This window comes from Chlamydotis macqueenii, chromosome 5 (assembly GCF_036417535.1).
Source record: "Chlamydotis macqueenii isolate bChlMac1 chromosome 5, bChlMac1.mat, whole genome shotgun sequence".
NCBI classification, from domain to species: Eukaryota; Metazoa; Chordata; class Aves; order Otidiformes; family Otididae; genus Chlamydotis; species Chlamydotis macqueenii.
The window spans coordinates 69,861,844-69,879,917 of NC_141560.1; the positions used below are offsets into that span (position 1 = coordinate 69,861,844).

At 36.8% G+C, this 18,074-nt stretch overlaps 1 protein-coding gene across 8 annotated transcripts in view; it reads right to left on the reverse strand.

The window, feature by feature from the left end:
• Positions 1–18,074, reverse strand: part of LOC104477053 (uncharacterized) — a 42,631-nt gene that overhangs the window by 1,196 nt on the left and 23,361 nt on the right. For all 8 annotated transcript variants that reach the window (XM_086749904.1, XM_086749899.1, XM_086749898.1 and 5 more), the window contains 8 exons: positions 7,257–18,011; positions 6,726–6,877; positions 5,636–5,792; positions 3,475–3,627; positions 2,749–2,916; positions 1,701–1,798; positions 1,222–1,356; positions 220–334 (listed from right to left, as the gene is read on the reverse strand). In XM_086749904.1, the coding sequence (XP_086606030.1) occupies positions 220–334; positions 1,222–1,356; positions 1,701–1,798; positions 2,749–2,916; positions 3,475–3,627; positions 5,636–5,792; positions 6,726–6,877; positions 7,257–18,011 (11,733 nt within the window). The remainder of the gene's footprint in view (positions 1–219; positions 335–1,221; positions 1,357–1,700; positions 1,799–2,748; positions 2,917–3,474; positions 3,628–5,635; positions 5,793–6,725; positions 6,878–7,256; positions 18,012–18,074) is intronic.

Here is an 18,074-nt window from a genome sequence, read left to right on the forward strand (position 1 = left end):
TCAGTGACTCCCAGTCACAGAAGGGAAATCCACACTCCAAGAATGAATGACAGTTGAAAGAAAGATATAGCAGAGGAAAGACAAAAAAAAAAAAAAAAAAAAAAAAAAAAAAAAAAAAGGGAGACAGTGAGCTGTTCTATCTTCAATCCCATCTGTAACTAGCACACCACTTGTAAGCAGTTTATAATTCAGGGGTTCTAAAAGCTTTCATTTACTTACCTTTCGTACAATAACATGTTCGCTAGGATTGATGATTAAGGCTTCCCTTTCCTCCTCAGCTTCCATCTGAACAGTGTATTCGCTAGGTACAGACCTGTAACTGCTTACTTCAAATCTAGAGAAAAATTGAAGAGAGACAACGGAGTACTGAGTTATCTGCTCTTCTTAAGCACCAAATACACATAAGAAATATTATTTTGTGTACTTACACTGCTAGGGGAAGAACCCCATAAAAACCAGTAAGATTTAGTTTATGCTGCCAGGTCTTTTTCAGTCCCTATTTGCAGTCTACCCTCAAGGTGTTTCATTTATTCAGAATAACCCCCACCACCGCTAGTTGAAGGAACAGTGACTTTCAGATGATGGCGGTGACAGACACTTTATGTAGGCAGATGGATAATGATATTTTAAATCTAAACAGTAGCTGTACCAAAGCTGTGAGATTTTCTTCTAACTTGGGAAAAAAAAAGAAGTATCACTGACTACTGAGTCCAACATCTGAAGCAAGAAATTAAGTAAAGAAAAAAAAAATCTCAAAGCCCGTAACATTTTCTTGATCCAGAGTTAGACCTGGCTTTTTAACACAGTCACACAGGCACTTTAATTGCTTCAGGTACTGTGAACCCTGAAACAGGTTCTATTATCTATTTGTTCTATTATTTGCTCAGAAATCTAACACCCATAGGAAAAAATGGAACGCTAATCTCACTAAAAATAAAAAGCAAACAAAAAACCTGACCCTCCATTTTCCAGTTGTGTAGCACACTTTGCATTTACTCCACGCACAGTGTAAATGAAAACTTCACTACGCATTTGTCCAAGAGGAAGGAGAAGCAAAAGATGGCTTTGGCCCTCTGAGACAGCAAGTTTTTCAATACCCATATAATGCAGCGATTTAACTGTCACGTATTTCAAAAGCATATGAAAGAAAAAGTAAATATGTTCTATAGACACTTATTTCAAAAGAAAAAAAAACATGTTTTACATAGAGGAGTATTTTACCTGTTACTTCGCTCGTCAGCGAGCTCAAGAGCCTCTTCTGCAGCTTCTCTCCTCCTCTTCTCTTCTGACAGCGTCTCCGTCAGCTGCGAGAGCACCTGCTGCACTGACTCATACTGTTGCTCGGTCTCTGCAAGCCTATGACAAAATTAAATCTGAAATAAATATGTAACATATTTAAAGAACTACTTTCTTCTTCTTTTTCATTAAGAAATGCTATTTTTTTGTGATAAAAACTTAATTATAATGAGAGACTTTAGATTAGATATTGAAATACAGTCACCAATAAGTATCTATCTTTACAAAAACAAACCACAAATATTACCAGATAATAATAATTCAAGAATATGACTATGATTAATTTAATCCACTGTAAATCCACTTCTGTCCCTTTTACCCCAAAATGCCTTAGAGGGATAGAAAAGCATTACAACACAGCTGTCAGGAAAACAATATTGCTAATACATGCCATTAATCCTGACCTTTTTCGGAGTTCATTTAGCTCCATATTGTCTATTTCAACAATAACCGCAGATCTTTCCTGTGGTGCTCCAGGGGGTACTTCTGCTCTGGTTTCATCCTAGAAAATATTAAAACGGGGGAAAAAAAAAAAAATAAAAAAAAAAAGACAGTCAGCATTTTTCTAGTTGCTAAAAATCTTTATTTCAATTTTAAAGCCTTAAGCACCACAAAGCAGTGGAACAAATCACTCTTTGTGCCATCTAATCTTTTAATTTCCAGAGCTGCATTTTTCCAAACCTGTTTTCCAACAGGAAGCTGATGGAGAATACTGCCTGTGTGCTGCGGGACTTGAAGGATACATGCACACTGCATAACGCAGTGATCTCTGAACAATGTCTGAAGTGGAAGAAATGCATCCACACAGTAATACAGCACTGACTGCAGTTTCATAAGTGATGCAGTTATTAATTTTTTTTTTTTAGTTTACAGTTCTCCTTGTGTGTGTTTATTTCTGTTTATGCAACAGTAAGGGTTGTTACACATGCATCCATAAGCTATTTCAGGGTATTATATTAACTGATTGTTACTGAACAACCAATGCAGTACAGGAAAAACTTCTTAAAAATGAAGATATCAGAAAGGAATAAGCTTACATCTATATCAGGGGTTGGCAAAGTGTACTGAAATGCTGAACTGGTGATACAGACCTCACTTGTGAAAATATTATTGAAACACCTTGCAAAATGATTCATGACTGCTGTGAAATTATCACTAAACTTTGCTGATCCAATGATTAGTGATCATCCAGTTCTCTCTGTCAGCTCTAGACCAATTAAAAAACAATGATACTTCACAATTAAAAAAGGATGTATAAACAGCTTCCTTAAATGAAAAGTCAAATAAAAACAGCTTTACAACAATAAAGACAGTTCTCTTCAGCACATTGTTGGCTAGCAAAAGTACTGAATCAGTAGAACAAAAAGTATTTACTTCATTTTGGCACAAAAACCAGAAAAGTATAAGCATAGAAGAAAAAAAACTAAGAACATTTCCATATATTTTTTTTACCTGAACAGTGCCTTGGAAAGATGTCACTTGCATTGCCTGACATTCCCTCTCCAGCCTTAAATAACGATTTTGCAAGTCAGTGTAACGAAGCTGGTTATCCCTTAGAGTCTGGGAAAGAGTCTTCAACTGGGCAGACAAGACAGCATTCTCTTCTGCTGACTGCACAACCTGAAAGAAACGAACACATAAATTATTATCTTCTCCAGGAAATCACTACAGATCCGAGACTTGCTGTCAAAAACAACTGAGCACCAGTTTCAAAATTGCATTAATTTTTTGGCAAGGTCACCATTTGCTAAGATTTAACTAGCTGTTTTACGAGCAGAGGAAATAATGAAACCTGAGTATTGACTTCCCCTGTCATCAGTGGGCTCAAATCAGAAACTCAGGGGTTTAAAACCCAATGCTTTCCTCCCCGTGTTTGCTATGATATCACCACCTGGCAAAAACCAGGATACTTCATGGCAATGCATACAGCCAAATAAACCTGATAATATAAACATGTTCACCAGGCAGTTCAGGAACGCACAGTAAAGTTTTCATCTTTTCAAAAACCAGATCGTAACTGGGGTCTCCAGCCGTTACCCAAACACTCATCTCCACTTGTAAGAGCTTGAGATTTCTACACCCGTTCCAAAAGTTTGGTTAATTTAGCAATATTTCTATGTTGACACCAGCTCAGGTTCACACGAGCTATTTAGGATCACAGCTGCTGTTCTAAGTTACCTTTGAATTAATCTGCTGGAAGTGCAGATCCTTCTGGTGCATCTCCTGAAGACAGCGCTGCAGTTCATTTTGAAGCTGGTTCTTCTCAGCTAAGACATGTTTCACTTCCTCCGGCGTATCGGCACTTCCAGCGAGGGAGGCAGTTTCTAAAACCTTAAAAAGTATAAGCAGATTTACAGTAAATGGCATAGGAATTTTCTAAATAATATACAACCCCAACACTAAAAATATACACGGACTACACAATAATTTCCTTTTCACAAGATCATTTCCCTTTCATAAGTTAATACCACATTTGCAAGAGACTTTCTGTAAAAAAAACCCTTCTACTTAGTCTTTTCAACCTAAATACTTCAATTTAAAAAAAAAATGACCATGAAAAGGCAACTCGATTTAATTTTTAATTTGCAAATAGTGTGAAGCACAAAAAAAAGGAGAAAAAATAGAAAAAGCCAGATTAATATGTAACATCTTTCAAAAATTATTTTCCAACTAATACCATAGGGTATTCATGACTTATAGAAGAACAGCTATTTTGTAAATACTAATTTAAAGCTGAAAGTCCATTTAAAAAAAAAAGCAAAACCAAAAGAAAACCCCAACTTTATCACTGATTAACAGCTTTGGCCTTTGTTATCTCTGGCAGGTCAACATTTTGATGTTAATCTCCAATAATGGAGGGAAGTGTGCCATCTCTAATGCTTTATGGAATCTATTTTCCTATACAATCATGAAATAAATGACTCCTACCACATAAAATATTCCATAACCCAACAGACATTACTGTTCACTTGCTTTTATTCATTATTTTAATCACCGAAAATGAACAGCATATGAGACAAAAACTCGACCACCTAAAACGTTGTTTTCAATGAAATTAAAAAGGAATACAGTTTACTTCCTTTAGCACAGAAAAGGCAAATAGGAATATTATTCTAAAAATAACACTTTCCTTGAACCTTTAATGACAGCCCACAGAAGCAGACAGCGATTGCCAGACTGGGTCTCAGCTGCTGCCTCTCTAAATCTCCTATTTTGTGTCTGGCAGAAGCCAACTCCAGCTGCTGCATGGAAGGGCAAGAGCACTTCCATTATGGACAATCTCTCTCCTCTCGCCCACTTAGGTCCTATTCTAATCTGCAGGAATTGGAGACTGAAGTAGGCTCTGAAGAATGAGCTTTATTAGATCTTTAAAATTTGTTAGCATCAAGTACACAAATTGTAAAAAACTGGGATAATAGTAAAATATCAAGGTTTATTTATTGATCCTCTTAAAAACTGTGTCCCTAAAAATAGGCTGCAGCTGTAACGTACCTGAAAACACGTTCACATTACCTGAAAGAGCACATCTTTTTACTAGTTTTGTATTTGTGACCACATGTGCCCTATTCTGGCTTTAAAACAAGCGAGAGTGTAGATCTCATTTCACTTACATCCCACAGTACTAATAGGTTGGGTTTTTTCCCCTCTCAGTTATTTCTTTCTTAATGCAAACAATCCCAATCTTTTCTGAATTTTCTTCATAGAAGTTTTTCTATTAAGATGCTTTCCACCTCTCTCCTCTGAAACTTTGTATTGCCATGTAATACTTCTGTGAAGCTGAGGTGAAGTGTACTACAAATTATTTACAATCAAGAATTATGTTTTCTGCACCACTTTTCCTACTGTTTCTTCAACATTCAAGTAACTTATTTGATTTAGACTGGTTTTCTAAAAATAAGATATATCCAAGTCATCAGCAAATTGTTACTCCTTTTTAACTAAGAATCAGTAAACATTATTGGTTCACGACCTTCGCCTTTTGCTTCACAACTATTTCATTTCCACACATTTCCATTTCATTTCATCACACCAGCGAGTTTTCTCTGTTATTTTATCAACATATGAGAAACTCATGATTTTTCCTTGTTTAAAAGAAGTTGATCAATATAACAGACTCCATTAAAAACTGGTTTTAATAATTGCAACTCATTGGCTTGGAATAGTTGTAACTTGCTGATTTGACCCCAAGCAACGCTGAAATACAGCTAACGCACTCATCAGCCTTCCGCACTTCACAATCATATGCTGTATCGTTCTCATTTGGGAAGCAGGCTGCAAATTTAACACAATAAACTGATGGAAGCAGATCCGTGCCTCCAGCTACATTCCATTTGTCTACCTTGACTGGGTAACTGCTGCCAGCGGAGACTGATTTCTTCACAATGTCTTGTTGCAGCTCTTGCAGTTCGGCAATCTGTCGGTCCTTCTCAGCAACGGTGATCTGACACTGATTTCGCAGTGCCTGGGACTCCGAGAGGAGGAGGTTTTTTTCCATTCTGAACATAAGATATTAGACTAGATGTTAAATGATGATATTCTACATACAAGTCAATGAAAAGGATAATGCAGTACTTACTATTATTTCTGAAATAAACGTATTTTTTTAACAGTTACATGCAAATATGGAGCACTACATGAACATTCGCAATATATACTTCCGTTTAAAGACATCTGCTAAAAAAAAAAAAGTATGAGAAAATAAAGCCAAGAAAGTTATAACATCATGTTTGCTTCGTTGGCTTGGAGAAGAGAGAAGTTCACTGGCTGTAAAGATACTAACAGCTGTTAATGCAATAAATACTTCAGCTACCTAAACAATAAGGTTAGGCAGTAAAGCAACTCCAGGTTGCAGCCGTGAGAGCATCACTCAAGCTAGCCAGTCTACCCTCTGCAAGTACACCCTAGACTCAGAAGACTAAAATAAACAAACAGGCCACATCTCCAGAAAATGCTGTAATAGGGCATGAAATAATTTACATCCTTTTGAATTCAATTAAATGTAAAGTTGGGGGAAAAATTAGAAAAAACTATTGATGCTCATCAACAGAAGAGAAAACCAAAAAAGAGAAATGGTTAGGGTTGGACGGAGCTCTGAGCAACCTGATCTAGTTGAAGATGTCCCTGCTCCTTGCAGAGGGGCTGGACTAGAAGACCCTTGAAGGTCCCTTACAATACAAACCATTCTATGATTCTAATTAAGACTGCTTGAAACGTTACATAAACAAAGAGACCATCACATAAAGATACAAGGATAACAGCAAAGACAACTCTGTGGAAGTTGGTTTTGCACATTACAGAAAATATTCTTATCCTACTTCCTGTTAAACTACACATAATTTTGGTTTTGTGTCAGCTTTACATCAGGCTGTGAAGTCACTGAAGAATTCTAAACAGCCACATGTACTATTTGTTAATTTGAACATTTATACCTCAATCCAGCAAGCTCATTCTGGTACGATGCGATCTCTCTCTCCGTTTCTGCTTGGAAGGCTTTTGTCTGATGCAATGCCTTCTCCAAATCATCAACCTTGGTCTTCAGTTTTGATATTTCAATAGCTGCAAGGCTGGCTCCTTCTTTAGCCTGAGTTTAATAAACATGATTAGTGAACTGGAATGGAAACTACATGACTGAAGTGTTGCCACTGCTAGAATTCTAATTACGGAGTAATGTTTTTTTCCCCGATTTGCTCCTGTTCAACAGGAAAACGACCTAAACTCTCAAAATTGTAAGCACCCCTTCTCTAGTCACACAATGCTTTCTTAGCACTCATACTTTACAAAGTTAAACTTCAGAATCCATAATATCTCTCAGCATTCTCCGCATTAAAAAAAAAGTGATGTAGCTAATTAAAACTTATCAATCTTTTCCTACTCAAATTACTTTTTAAAGAATTCATCTCATTGATTCTGTTACAACCAATGGGAAATGAAGCTGTGCCCTCTTTTGTTTCAGAAGTTACCTTCTGATTGCTGAGTTCCTGCAGCAATTTGTCTCGGTCATCCTGAAGACTGGCCATAGCCTTGGAAAACGCTTCAATCTGGTGAACATAGTTCCCACGCTCGGACAAGAGCCTGCTAATCTCCATCTCACGACTGACTAACGTCCTACAGAGATTTTTAATTTCATCAGCAATCTGATCAAGTGAAACCTTATCTGCAGCATCAAAAATAGCCAGATTCAGAAGAGAATTTTCTTTGAGCATACTGATAAGATGTAATTTAAAGCTATCCAATTCAGCTTCAAGTCTATTTCCTTTCTTTTTTGCCGTCTTGAGTTCAGATGTGTATTTGCTCTGAAGTATCTTAAAGTCCTCTATTATCCTATCTCTGTCGTTTTGCAGAGCAGTCATTGCTTTCCCAAAGGCCTCGTTTTGGGACCTCAGCTCATTATTTTGAGACTGAACTTCTAGTATCATCTTCTGTGCAAAAGCATCAGGTTCGTCTCCACGTTCAAGTGTCAGAAGAGTCTTACTGTATTTCTCATCCTTAGTATTTCTGCTGCTTGATTTCTGGAGTTCTTGAATCTTCTTCTGAAGATTTTCTCCATACTGTCCATTGGATACAGATTCTTTCTTCTGAGTGTTATCACTAGTTAGTAGTTTCTCTCCAGATTCAGAAACAAGTTTATCTTTGTTTAATGATGCAATTAAAGATTCTAAATCATTTACTTTAGATACTAATTTTTTATTTTCATGTTCCAAAGACAGAGCGGTATCCTTTTGTAGCTGCTTGGCAAGTTGCATTTCTTTTATTTGTTTCTGAAGACCATATTTTTCTTGTTCAAGGCTTTTAATACAATCCAATTTCTGCTTAAGTAAGTCTTTCAGCTGATGGTCTTTCAGAGACAAAACTTGGTTAAGATCTTCCCTGTACTTTATCAACTGTGCACTTAGCATTGCATTTTCAGAATGAAGATCATCTATCTGATTGAGAAGGACCCTCAATTCTTGTTTCAAAGCATTATTCTCAGTTGCACTGTCAACCATAAGACTGTCTCGCTGATTTAATACATCTCGGTGAAGGTGTTCCAGCTCTTTGTATTTAGAAAAAAGGTCATCCCGATCATTCTGAAGAGATGACATTGATTTTTTAAAGGCATCTATTTCACTGGCAATTGCGGCCTTGTCTTGGCCTGCTTTGTCTGCTTTCATCTGGAGATTTCTCAATTCATCTTCCATCCTCTGGCAGGACTCCTCAGACTGTTGTCTTTCTAGTTGCAAAGACCTTAACTGAAGTTCATATTCCTGGATTTGTTTTCTATGTTGAGTCTGTACCTGAATCAGATAGTCAGAAATTTCATCACCTTTTGAAGAAATGAGTAAGGAAATTTCTTTGTCTTTATTATTTAGCATGATCTTCAGTTGCTCCGAAATGGTAACCTGCTTTTGCAATTCAGCTTTTGTTTTTTCCTTCTCAGCTAGAAGCTGTTGCAATTCCTGTTCCTGTCTTGTAAAATTACTTTCCAGAGCTTTTATCTCTTTTCCTGCACTTTCACTATTCTCTATGAGATGATTAAGGGAATTATTTTCTTTAAGGAGTGCTTGCAAAGCCTCTTCCTTTGACTGAAGAATACTCTCCAATTCTCGCTGCCTGTTTAAAAGAAATGTATTTTCTTCCTTTATTCTGCAGAGCTCTTCATAGCATTGTTGGTCAACAGATTTTTGCCTCAAGTACAGTTCATCCTTTTTCTCCTCTACCGCAGAACATCTGATATTTAATTCTTTAATCTCAGTCATTTTGTCTTTCAGTTCATCTTGTAGAGACATGATTTTTTTCTGACTGTCTTCTATCTGTTTCTCTTTAGTTTGGATGGCCTCTTTGAACTGCATTTCCCAACACTTCATTTCAGTGATCACTCTGTCCCGGTCATCCTGAAGAGAGGACATAGACTTTGTAAAAGCAGCTAATCGTGCCAAAGCTGCATTCAGATCTGCTTGAAGTTTCTTGTTTTGAGAGTCCTTCATGCTGACTTCCTCTTGCAAACCACGCATCTCACTAATTGACCTATCTTTTTCTCTCTCAAGGGCACCATGTCTTTCCTCTACGTTCAAAAATTCTCTTTCGTGAACCGATTTTAATTGTTGAAGATTAAATTCCAATTCTCTCTCATATTGCCTCTTTTGAATCTGCAGTTCGTCTTCTTTCTTCTTAAGTTCTTTCCTCCAATTTAGATTCTCATCTGTAAGCCTGTCCACTTCATTCTTTGACTGATGCAACAAGTTCATCTGCGAAGAAAGCTGTTCCTTGAGATGACGTATTTCTTCATTTGACTTTGCAAGCTTTTCTGATGTATTACTTAAGTCCTTTTCCAATTTTTCACTCTTTGACTGTGACAGTTTCACAGATCTTTCCAAATCCAGGATCAGCTCCTGGAACCTTATACAATCCTTTTGCAAATGGTTGATCTCCTGCTGTTTCTCCTTTAAGAGTTCTTGCAATTCTTTCGTTTTGTTTTTACTTCCATTATTATCCCTCTGAGCACTTTTCACCTTCTCCTCAAAAATTTTTACGAGATGTAACTGCTGTTCTTCTTTTTCTCTAATCATGTTACATTTTTCTGCCTTTAATTCTTCCAGTTGCTGTAACAGCAAGTTATTCTGTGCCTGTGCTGATCGCATTCTATCAGTAAGATTATCAACTTTTTTAACATGATTAAGCAATTCTGTCTCAAGAAATTCTCTCTCATTCTTCACTTTATAAGAACACTCTTGTACATTTTCTAATTCTTCCTGTAACAGACATTTATCATCCTCTAAAATCTTAACTTTTTCGTTTAGACTAACAATTTCTTGCATAAGACTTTTACATTCCATGTCCAGCTTTGTTAGACAATGATTTTTATGGGCCAAAGATTTTTCAGTCTCTTGCGCTTTTTCTGAAATCAATTTTCTTTCTTGTTCCAGGACAAACACATCTTGTTCTTTTTCAGAGAGTTTATCCTTTAACACATTAATGTCCTTTAACAATGATTCATTCTCACATAATGCATCATTTATTTTAGATTGCGTATCATTTTGGTACACTTCCATTTGAACTTGGAGCTCTCCCAAAGCTGCTTTAGTTACAGTGATGTTATTATGAAGAATATGATTTTCATCCTGAATTTTCTCTAAAGCCTGCTTTAAATTTTCAGAAGTTTGTTTCAGCTGCTCATTTTCCTCCATTAGCTGATGATTCTGTTCAGTAAGTTCATGAAGACGATCCTGGTGTTCCTGCATCCTCGCCTCTTGCTCACGTATCTGCCTTTCTGCTTTACTTTGTAATTCCTCAACTTCCATTTTCTTGGATTCGCTGAGTTGTTTCAGCTGATTCTTAATAACCTCATTTTCATCAATGAGTTTTTGTAAATGCTTCTCAAGAGCCTCCTTCTCAGATTCTCCTTCCCTGAGTCTTTGAATGACCTCTTGCTTCTCTTTTCTACTGAGATCAATAACTTGCCTCATATCTGCTATTTTACCACTGATATTCTCATACGCCTGAAGAAGGGATTCATACTCCTGCTTTAATTCACTATGTTTAGCCTTCCATCCTGTTAATTCAACTGTCTGAGAATCTTTTAAGGTATTTAGTTGAAAAGAAAAGGCCTCTTTCTCCTGAACTATAGTCTCCATGGTGGATTTAAGACTTTCACATGCCGCAGTGAGGTTTTCATTTTCAGTCAACAGTCTAGCATTTTCAGAAACAAGGCTCTCCTCTTCAGACAACGGAGAAACAGTACTTGAACTTTGTTTTTCTCTACCAAGCTCCAACAAGTGTTCAAGCATCCCTATCTTGTTCACCAGTTCTTCTCTTTCCAACATCAGCTTATCAACCTGGTCTTTTAGACATTTATTTTCTCTCAGGGCTTCTTTACGTGATATTAAAGCTGCCTGTAATTTTCTTTGAAGGCGCTCTCTGGACTTCTCTTCTGCTATAGTTTTTTGCTCTTGTGGTTTAGAATCATCAACGTTTGCAGTTTTTGCCAACGGCTCTTCCATCATTTGCATTTGTTCCTGGATTTGACATTCTGTTGCTACTCTCAATTGAGTTTTCCTGGAGTTATCAATTTTTGATAGTTCCAAAGAGGTGCCTTTACCTTGTAACTTTCCTTGAAGGGAACTGCTTTCTGAACAAACCTCTCCCAATTCTTTTTCAGTATCATTTTCTTCCTTAAGCTCTTTGTGCGACACCACAGGTCTACTCATCTCAGCCTTCTCACGTAGCATACATAGCTCTGTCAGAAGTTTTTTGTTTTCTTCACTGAAATGTTTTACCTCCTTTTTCATATTAATTAGTTCTAAATCGGACTTTTCTAAACAACTGACAAGTTTCTCTTTTTCGCTCTTCATTTCTTCAAATGCTGTTTTGTAATGGTGGGCTTCTTCCTGTCCCTCCTTTATAGTTTTGTTTAATAATTCCTTTTCCAGATCAAGTTTATCTTTTAAAGCCGTAAGTGAAGAACGCAATGCTTCTATTTCCTCATTCTTTTCTGCAACCTCCTTCTTAGCTTCAGTTCTCAATCTCTGCAGTTTCTCCTGGCACATCTTGTAATCCTCCTCACTTTTTTTAATAAGTGCTTTTTTCTCATTATTCATGTGTTCAAGCGCTGTCTTAATGTCCAGAGCTTCACCCTCGTATGCTTTCAGCTTCTTCTGTAGTTGCTTTATGTCCTCCAACAAGCTGCCCTTATATTGCTCCTGGTCCTGCTCCTGATGTCTCAAAGAGTTTAAGTTGACTGTTTCTTCTCTTTCATCACCAAACTCAACTGATATTTCTCTCAACTCTTTCTTTAACATTTCCATTTCCTCCTGAAGTTTTGCATAATTACTTCTTAGTTCTCTTAACTCTGTGTCTTTACTTGCCACTGAGGTGATCATGTTTTCTGACTCTTTTAAGGATGCAACCTGAAGTTTGCTTCTTGGTTTGTCTGATTCCAAATTCCTTCGGTCAGCTGCTTCTTCTCCCAGCACTGCCTTAAGTGAAGCCAGCTCTTTCCATACAGGGTGTTCTTCTAACTGATCAAAGCCAAGTTCCTTACATTTTGTCTGAAGAACTTCCCAATGTGCTTTATAGTCTTGTTTGAGTTGCCCAAGGTTATTTTTTTGATCCTCAAAATCTGCTGCAAGCTTACTGTGCTCTTCCCTTTCTTTCTGAAACTTTTTCATATCTTCTTTCATGACCAAAAGCTCCCTCTGTAATGCCTCTTTCTCTTTTTTTAATTGATTCATGACATTGTCATCGTTAGCGTTCAGACACTTCCTCCTGTCCCCAGCACCTAAATCAGGCTCTTCTGAACTGGAATTTTGCAACAATTCTTCCTTCTTCTTAACCTCAGACTTCACCTTTTCAAGAGCTAAGAGCAGCTGAGAACGTTCCTCTTCATATGCACTTGCTTTTTCATCAAGCATAGACTGCATATGAGCAAGCATGCAGTCCTTTTCCTCTAAAGATTTTAGGTTCCGCTCACATATATTTTGTTTTTCAGCAATAACATCATTTAGTTCTGCAATACTGTTCTGAAGTTCCTCTAAATAAGAGTTTTTTGAAGACAAAATTTCAGTCAAATCACTTATTTTAGCATCTTTTTCTAAAAGTTGTTGCTTCAGAGTTCCAAGATGAGACTCAAAATCTTTATTTTGTACTTCAACTAGTTTTAGCTTGTCTGTTAACTCATTAACTTTCTTCAACAACTCCTCTGCTTTTTTTTGCTCTTTTTCTATTTCCTCCTGTCCGCTCTTTTCTAGTTTTCCAACTTTTTGCATTAGATCTCTTCTTATTATCAATGCTGCTTGAAGCTTCTTTTTCAGATTCTCTTTTTCCTTGCCCATTTTCTCAAGATTAAACTGCATCTCCTCTTTTTCATTCATTAAATCTTTAAACACAGCTTCTCTGCTGTTTAGTGTAACCTGACTATGTTCCAGTTCTTTCTTACAGTCCTCAAGCTCCTGTAATACTCGAGTTAGTTCTCCAACAGAACTATTATGAACAGCTTCAAGGTCTTGCAGTTTGGCATTTAATGTATTTCTCTCCTCAGAAAAACTCAGCATTTCATTAGACAATGACTCCATGATCTGGGTAACAGAATAGTCCTTTTCTTTCACTTGCTGGCTTAGACCAGAAATTAAATCCTTCTGCTGATTTACCTGCGAAGTCAAGTTTTCGATGAGTTGATCTTTTTTTCCCATTTCTTCAACGAGATTTGCTACTTTTTTACTTTCAACGTGCAGTTTTTCTTGATTGGTTCTTACTATTTCTTCTGATTTATTTATCTTGTCTTGAAGAAATTCAACCTGCTTATTTACCTCTGCAAAAGACTCTTCCTTTTCTTGCAAGAGAGATTGTTGCTTACACAATGCTTCCTTGACTGTGACCATTTCTTCTGACAGACTTTTAATTTCAGATTTGTGTTTGTCCTTCATCTTTTCAATATCATCCTGCAGCAACTCCTTCTGCTTCTCAAGTGACTGCATACTTTTTAATTCATCTTTCATGGTGTCTATTTCTTTCTGTTTTTCTAAAAGCACCAGTTGCAATTGTTCTCCTTCTGTTTCTTTGCTCAAAATAGTGGTTATCAGAGCGGACAATTTTTCCAACTGAATTTTACTATCATTTAGCTGCAGTTCAGAATCTGAAGTCTGTGCCTTTTTTTCTTTACATAAAAACCTACTACTAAGTAATGGAGTTATGCTTTGAGTTAATTCCTCTTTTATAAGATCCAGCTCTTGCTGCAAAGACTGGATTTTGCTATCCTTCGACTTCATTTCAGTTTCTAAACTGCTCAATTGCTCAGAGAGATTATTATTTTGTAAAGTTGCCCTATCAAGTTCTGTCACCCATTTGTTTTCTGACTCAAGTAGATTTTGTTCTAGAGTTTCAAGCTTAAGTTCTAATTTAGAAAGTTCTTCACCCTTCACACTAACCTGCATCTGTAACTTCTCATTTTCAGTCTTCATCTGCAGTTTGACAGCATCTATCTGCATTCTTGAATAATTTTCACTGGTTTCTAGTTTTTCATTGGTTTCTCGGAGCTCTTCCAATTTCTTTTGCAAATGATTTTGAGACGCAGTAAGTTGCGTGTTTTCAGACATCAGTTTCTCAGCATCTTCTTGTAACAGAAGTTTTTCTTTCTCTAAAGACTGCACCTGACACTGCAGACTACTTATCAATAGTGCATTGTCATGGCAGTCTTGAGATGATTTGGAACTTACGTTGTTCAACTCCAATTTCAGACATGCTATGTTATCTGCCTGTTCAGTGCACTTCACACGCAGAGACTCCACAGCCAATTCTTTTTGCTGTAGTTCTTCCTTCCATGTACTTATTTGGTCCAGTGCCTTTTGGTGTTCGTTTTTCAGATGGTCAAGTTCAATTGTCAAAGAATCTATTTTCTTCTGATTAATATCAAGTTTCTCGTTCTTTTCCTGAAATTCCTTATTAAGATTTCTCATGGCTATATCACTTTTCTCTAATTTTTCTCTGAGAAGCTCAATCTCACTAGTAAGAACATTAACATTGCTATCTGCCAGTTGTATACTGGTATCTTTCTCCTTTAAAGAATTAAGCAGTTCAGCAATAACGTCTTCTTTTTTCCCAAGAGCTACATTCAACTCAGTTCTTAAATCATACTGTGCTTCAATTTTCTCCTGAAGAGATAAAAAGGCATTTTCTTTCTCATGGACTAGCTCTTTAGACTTCTGCAGTTCTTGTGTTAGTTCATGTACCTGACTTTGGAGCTGAGAAATCAAATTTGTCTTCTCTTCATCTTCGCTTGCTTTCTCCTTCAGAGTTTTGAGGAGACTTTTATTTTCCATAAGAGAAGATTCCTTTTCTGATAAGGACTGCTCCATCTCAATTATTACAGTCTTCTGATGTTGTATTTCTTTCTGTAAATTCACTTTCACTTCCTCCAGCTCTACCACTTGTTGCTTTAACACCTCACGTTCATTCTCTTTCTCTTGAAGTTGTGTCTTTAAATTCTCACTCAGTAATGAAATATTGTTGATGGCTAATTCCTTTTCCGAAACAAGGACTTTAAACTGCTCTGCTTCAGAGGCTAAAAGCTCTAACTGTTTCTGCTGCAAAACAGAAGATTCCTGTACCTCGGAAAGCTGTGCTTTTAAGCTGATGTATTCATCTAACTTCTGTTTTAAAGATTCATCTTTCTGTATAATTAAATCATTCAACTGGGACGATCTTTCTGTCACATTTCTAAGCTGATACTGAAGGTCAGAAATAACCTCCATATTCTCAGACAGTTGAACTCTAAGTACATCAGACTCTTCAGATTTATCTTTTAATAACTTTAATTCTTGAGCTTGCCTCTTAAATTCATTTTCTTTTTCCTGCATTGCATGTTTAAGCTGGCTAGTTTCAAAACCTAGGGCTTGTATTTGGTTTTGCAGATCTGAAATGATTTGCATATATTGCCCTTCTCCCGCCATTTTACTATCTTTCATTTGCTGAATCAAAGCCTCCTTTTCAGAAAGGAGAGTTTCTTTTTCTTGCAAGACAATTTTAAAGTTTTCTTTTTCGATCAACAGGCCATCAATTTGGTCCTTGAGAGCTAAAATATTATGACTTTGCTGGGACAAGTGTGAAGTTAAAGCAGCTACTTCGTCTGACTTTTTCGTTACCATAGCATTAACTGTTTCAATGTCTACTTTCAATTTTTCATTTTCTAGAGCGGCTGTATGTGCTTGTTGCCTTGCTGAAGTAATTTCAGACTGTTGCTGTACCACCTGTGACTGAAGAACTTCACAGTCATGTGACTTCTTGTTCAATAAGCTTGAAAAGTCCTCTTTTTCATGCTTAAGCACATCCATTTCTTTCCTTAACAGCTGTAGCTGATTATTCAACACTGCACTTTCTTCCATTTTTTCAGCAGCTTGCCTATGAAACTTTTCAAGTTCTGAACCCTGACTTTTTACAGTCAGGTCTCTTTCCTCTATCAACTGAGATAACTTTGTTTTTTCATCCTTAAGACTTTTATTTTCACCCTGCAACTCTACAATACAAAGCTTACTCTCTTCCACTTCCTTAAGTAATGAAGCGTTTTGAAGGATTTTCTCTTCTAGAGACCTGTTTGCAGTTTCAAAATCCAAAGTTACGCTTTGAATTTGTTCCTGCAGCAGTGAATTCTTTTCCTTACTGTGGCTGAGCTCTTGGATTAGGCTACTGCATTCAGATAACTTATTATTTAACATTTCTTCTTTCTTTATTTCTTTGTCCCCAGTATCCTTCAGCTGAATGAGAAGTGATTGCATTTGTTCACGCAACTGTTGTGTCTGTTCCTTGCTTTCCAACAACTGACCAGCCAGCACATTACATTCCTTTGTTTTCTCCCGCAGCTGCTCTGCAACTGAATTTTCTTTTTGCTTGGCAAGTACTGAAAGTTGTTCAATCTCTTTTGCCAGAGTGTTTTTATCACAATTTAGTACTGAAAGAGTTTTTTCGTACTCAGCAGTGCTAACAGATAACTTATTCTCTATTTCTGCCAGAGCCTGGATTTTCTTTAACAATTCACACTCCTTTACATCCAGGAGTTTGGACAAATTCTCATTTTCACCGATTAGCTGCTCCTTCTCTTTTTCCACCATATCTATACTTTTTTTCAGATGTTCATTTGCTTTCATTTGCTCTGCCAATTTTTCTTCTTTCCCTTCAAGATCTGCCTGCAATTGCTTATTAGCTGAAGCTTTCTCCCGCGTCTCTATTTCCATCTTGTTAATTTGTTTATGTATTTCATTTAATTGGTTATTAAGTTCTTCGCAACATGTTTCTTTGGCTTTCAGATCTCCAGTTAATTTAAGTTTAGTCTCTTCATTTTGCTGCTCCAAAATCCCAAGCTTCTGCTCTAATGAAATAATGAACTCCTGTTTCTCTTGTAATTCTTTTTTTATTGTTTCCTGGTGTTCAGTATGTTCTATAAGCTGCCTAGATAACTCAGCCAACTCTTCATCTTTTTTAGCATTTTCCAAAACTAGTTTGTTGTAAGAATCTTTAATTGACTTTAACTCATTTTCAAGTGTCTGTGCTTTACTCTCTTTCTCTTTAAGCAAATTGTTCCATTTTTCCTCAAGCTGAGATTTCAAATATTCAGTTTCTTTTCTTTGTTTATCCTCGGTTTCTTGTAGCTTTTCAGATGATTTACTAATTTGTTCTTTCAGCAAAGTAATTTGTGACTCACACTCGGCGAGTTTGTTATGGTACGCGACATTGTTGGCCTTGATTTCAGAACGGAGATCCTTAATTGTAACGCTGTTCTCACTGCTTTGTCTTATTAATTCCTCGTTTTCTTTGGTTTTGGCTTCATTCTCAACTCGAACTCTTTCTAGCTCTACTCTCATTGTATTACTCTGCTCAGAAAGGACAGATATCTTCACGCTTGCATCTCTTACATCAGCTGTTTGCACTTCTTTCAGTAAATGAGTTTCCCTCTCAGCCTTTGATAAAGCCTCTTCCATCCCTTGTATTTCTTCCTCTTTGCATTGCACTTGACGCTTCAGGATGATAACCTGTTCAGAATATTCTGTCATATTCAAAGACAGGACAGACATCTCCCTGTCTTTTTCTGCCAGCGCTTCTTTAAGATTATCAATTTCTCTTTCACGTTTCTGGAGATCTTGTATAAGTTGAGATCTTTCCTCTAAATGGCTTGTATTCAATCTGTCAAGCTCTTCATTTGTCTGGTCCAGGTCCAGCTGCATCGACTCCACCACGCCATCTTGTTTCAAAGTCTAAACATCAAGAAAATAATGTTACAAGAATGCTTCAAAGGTAAGTTAGAGGGAAATGGAAGG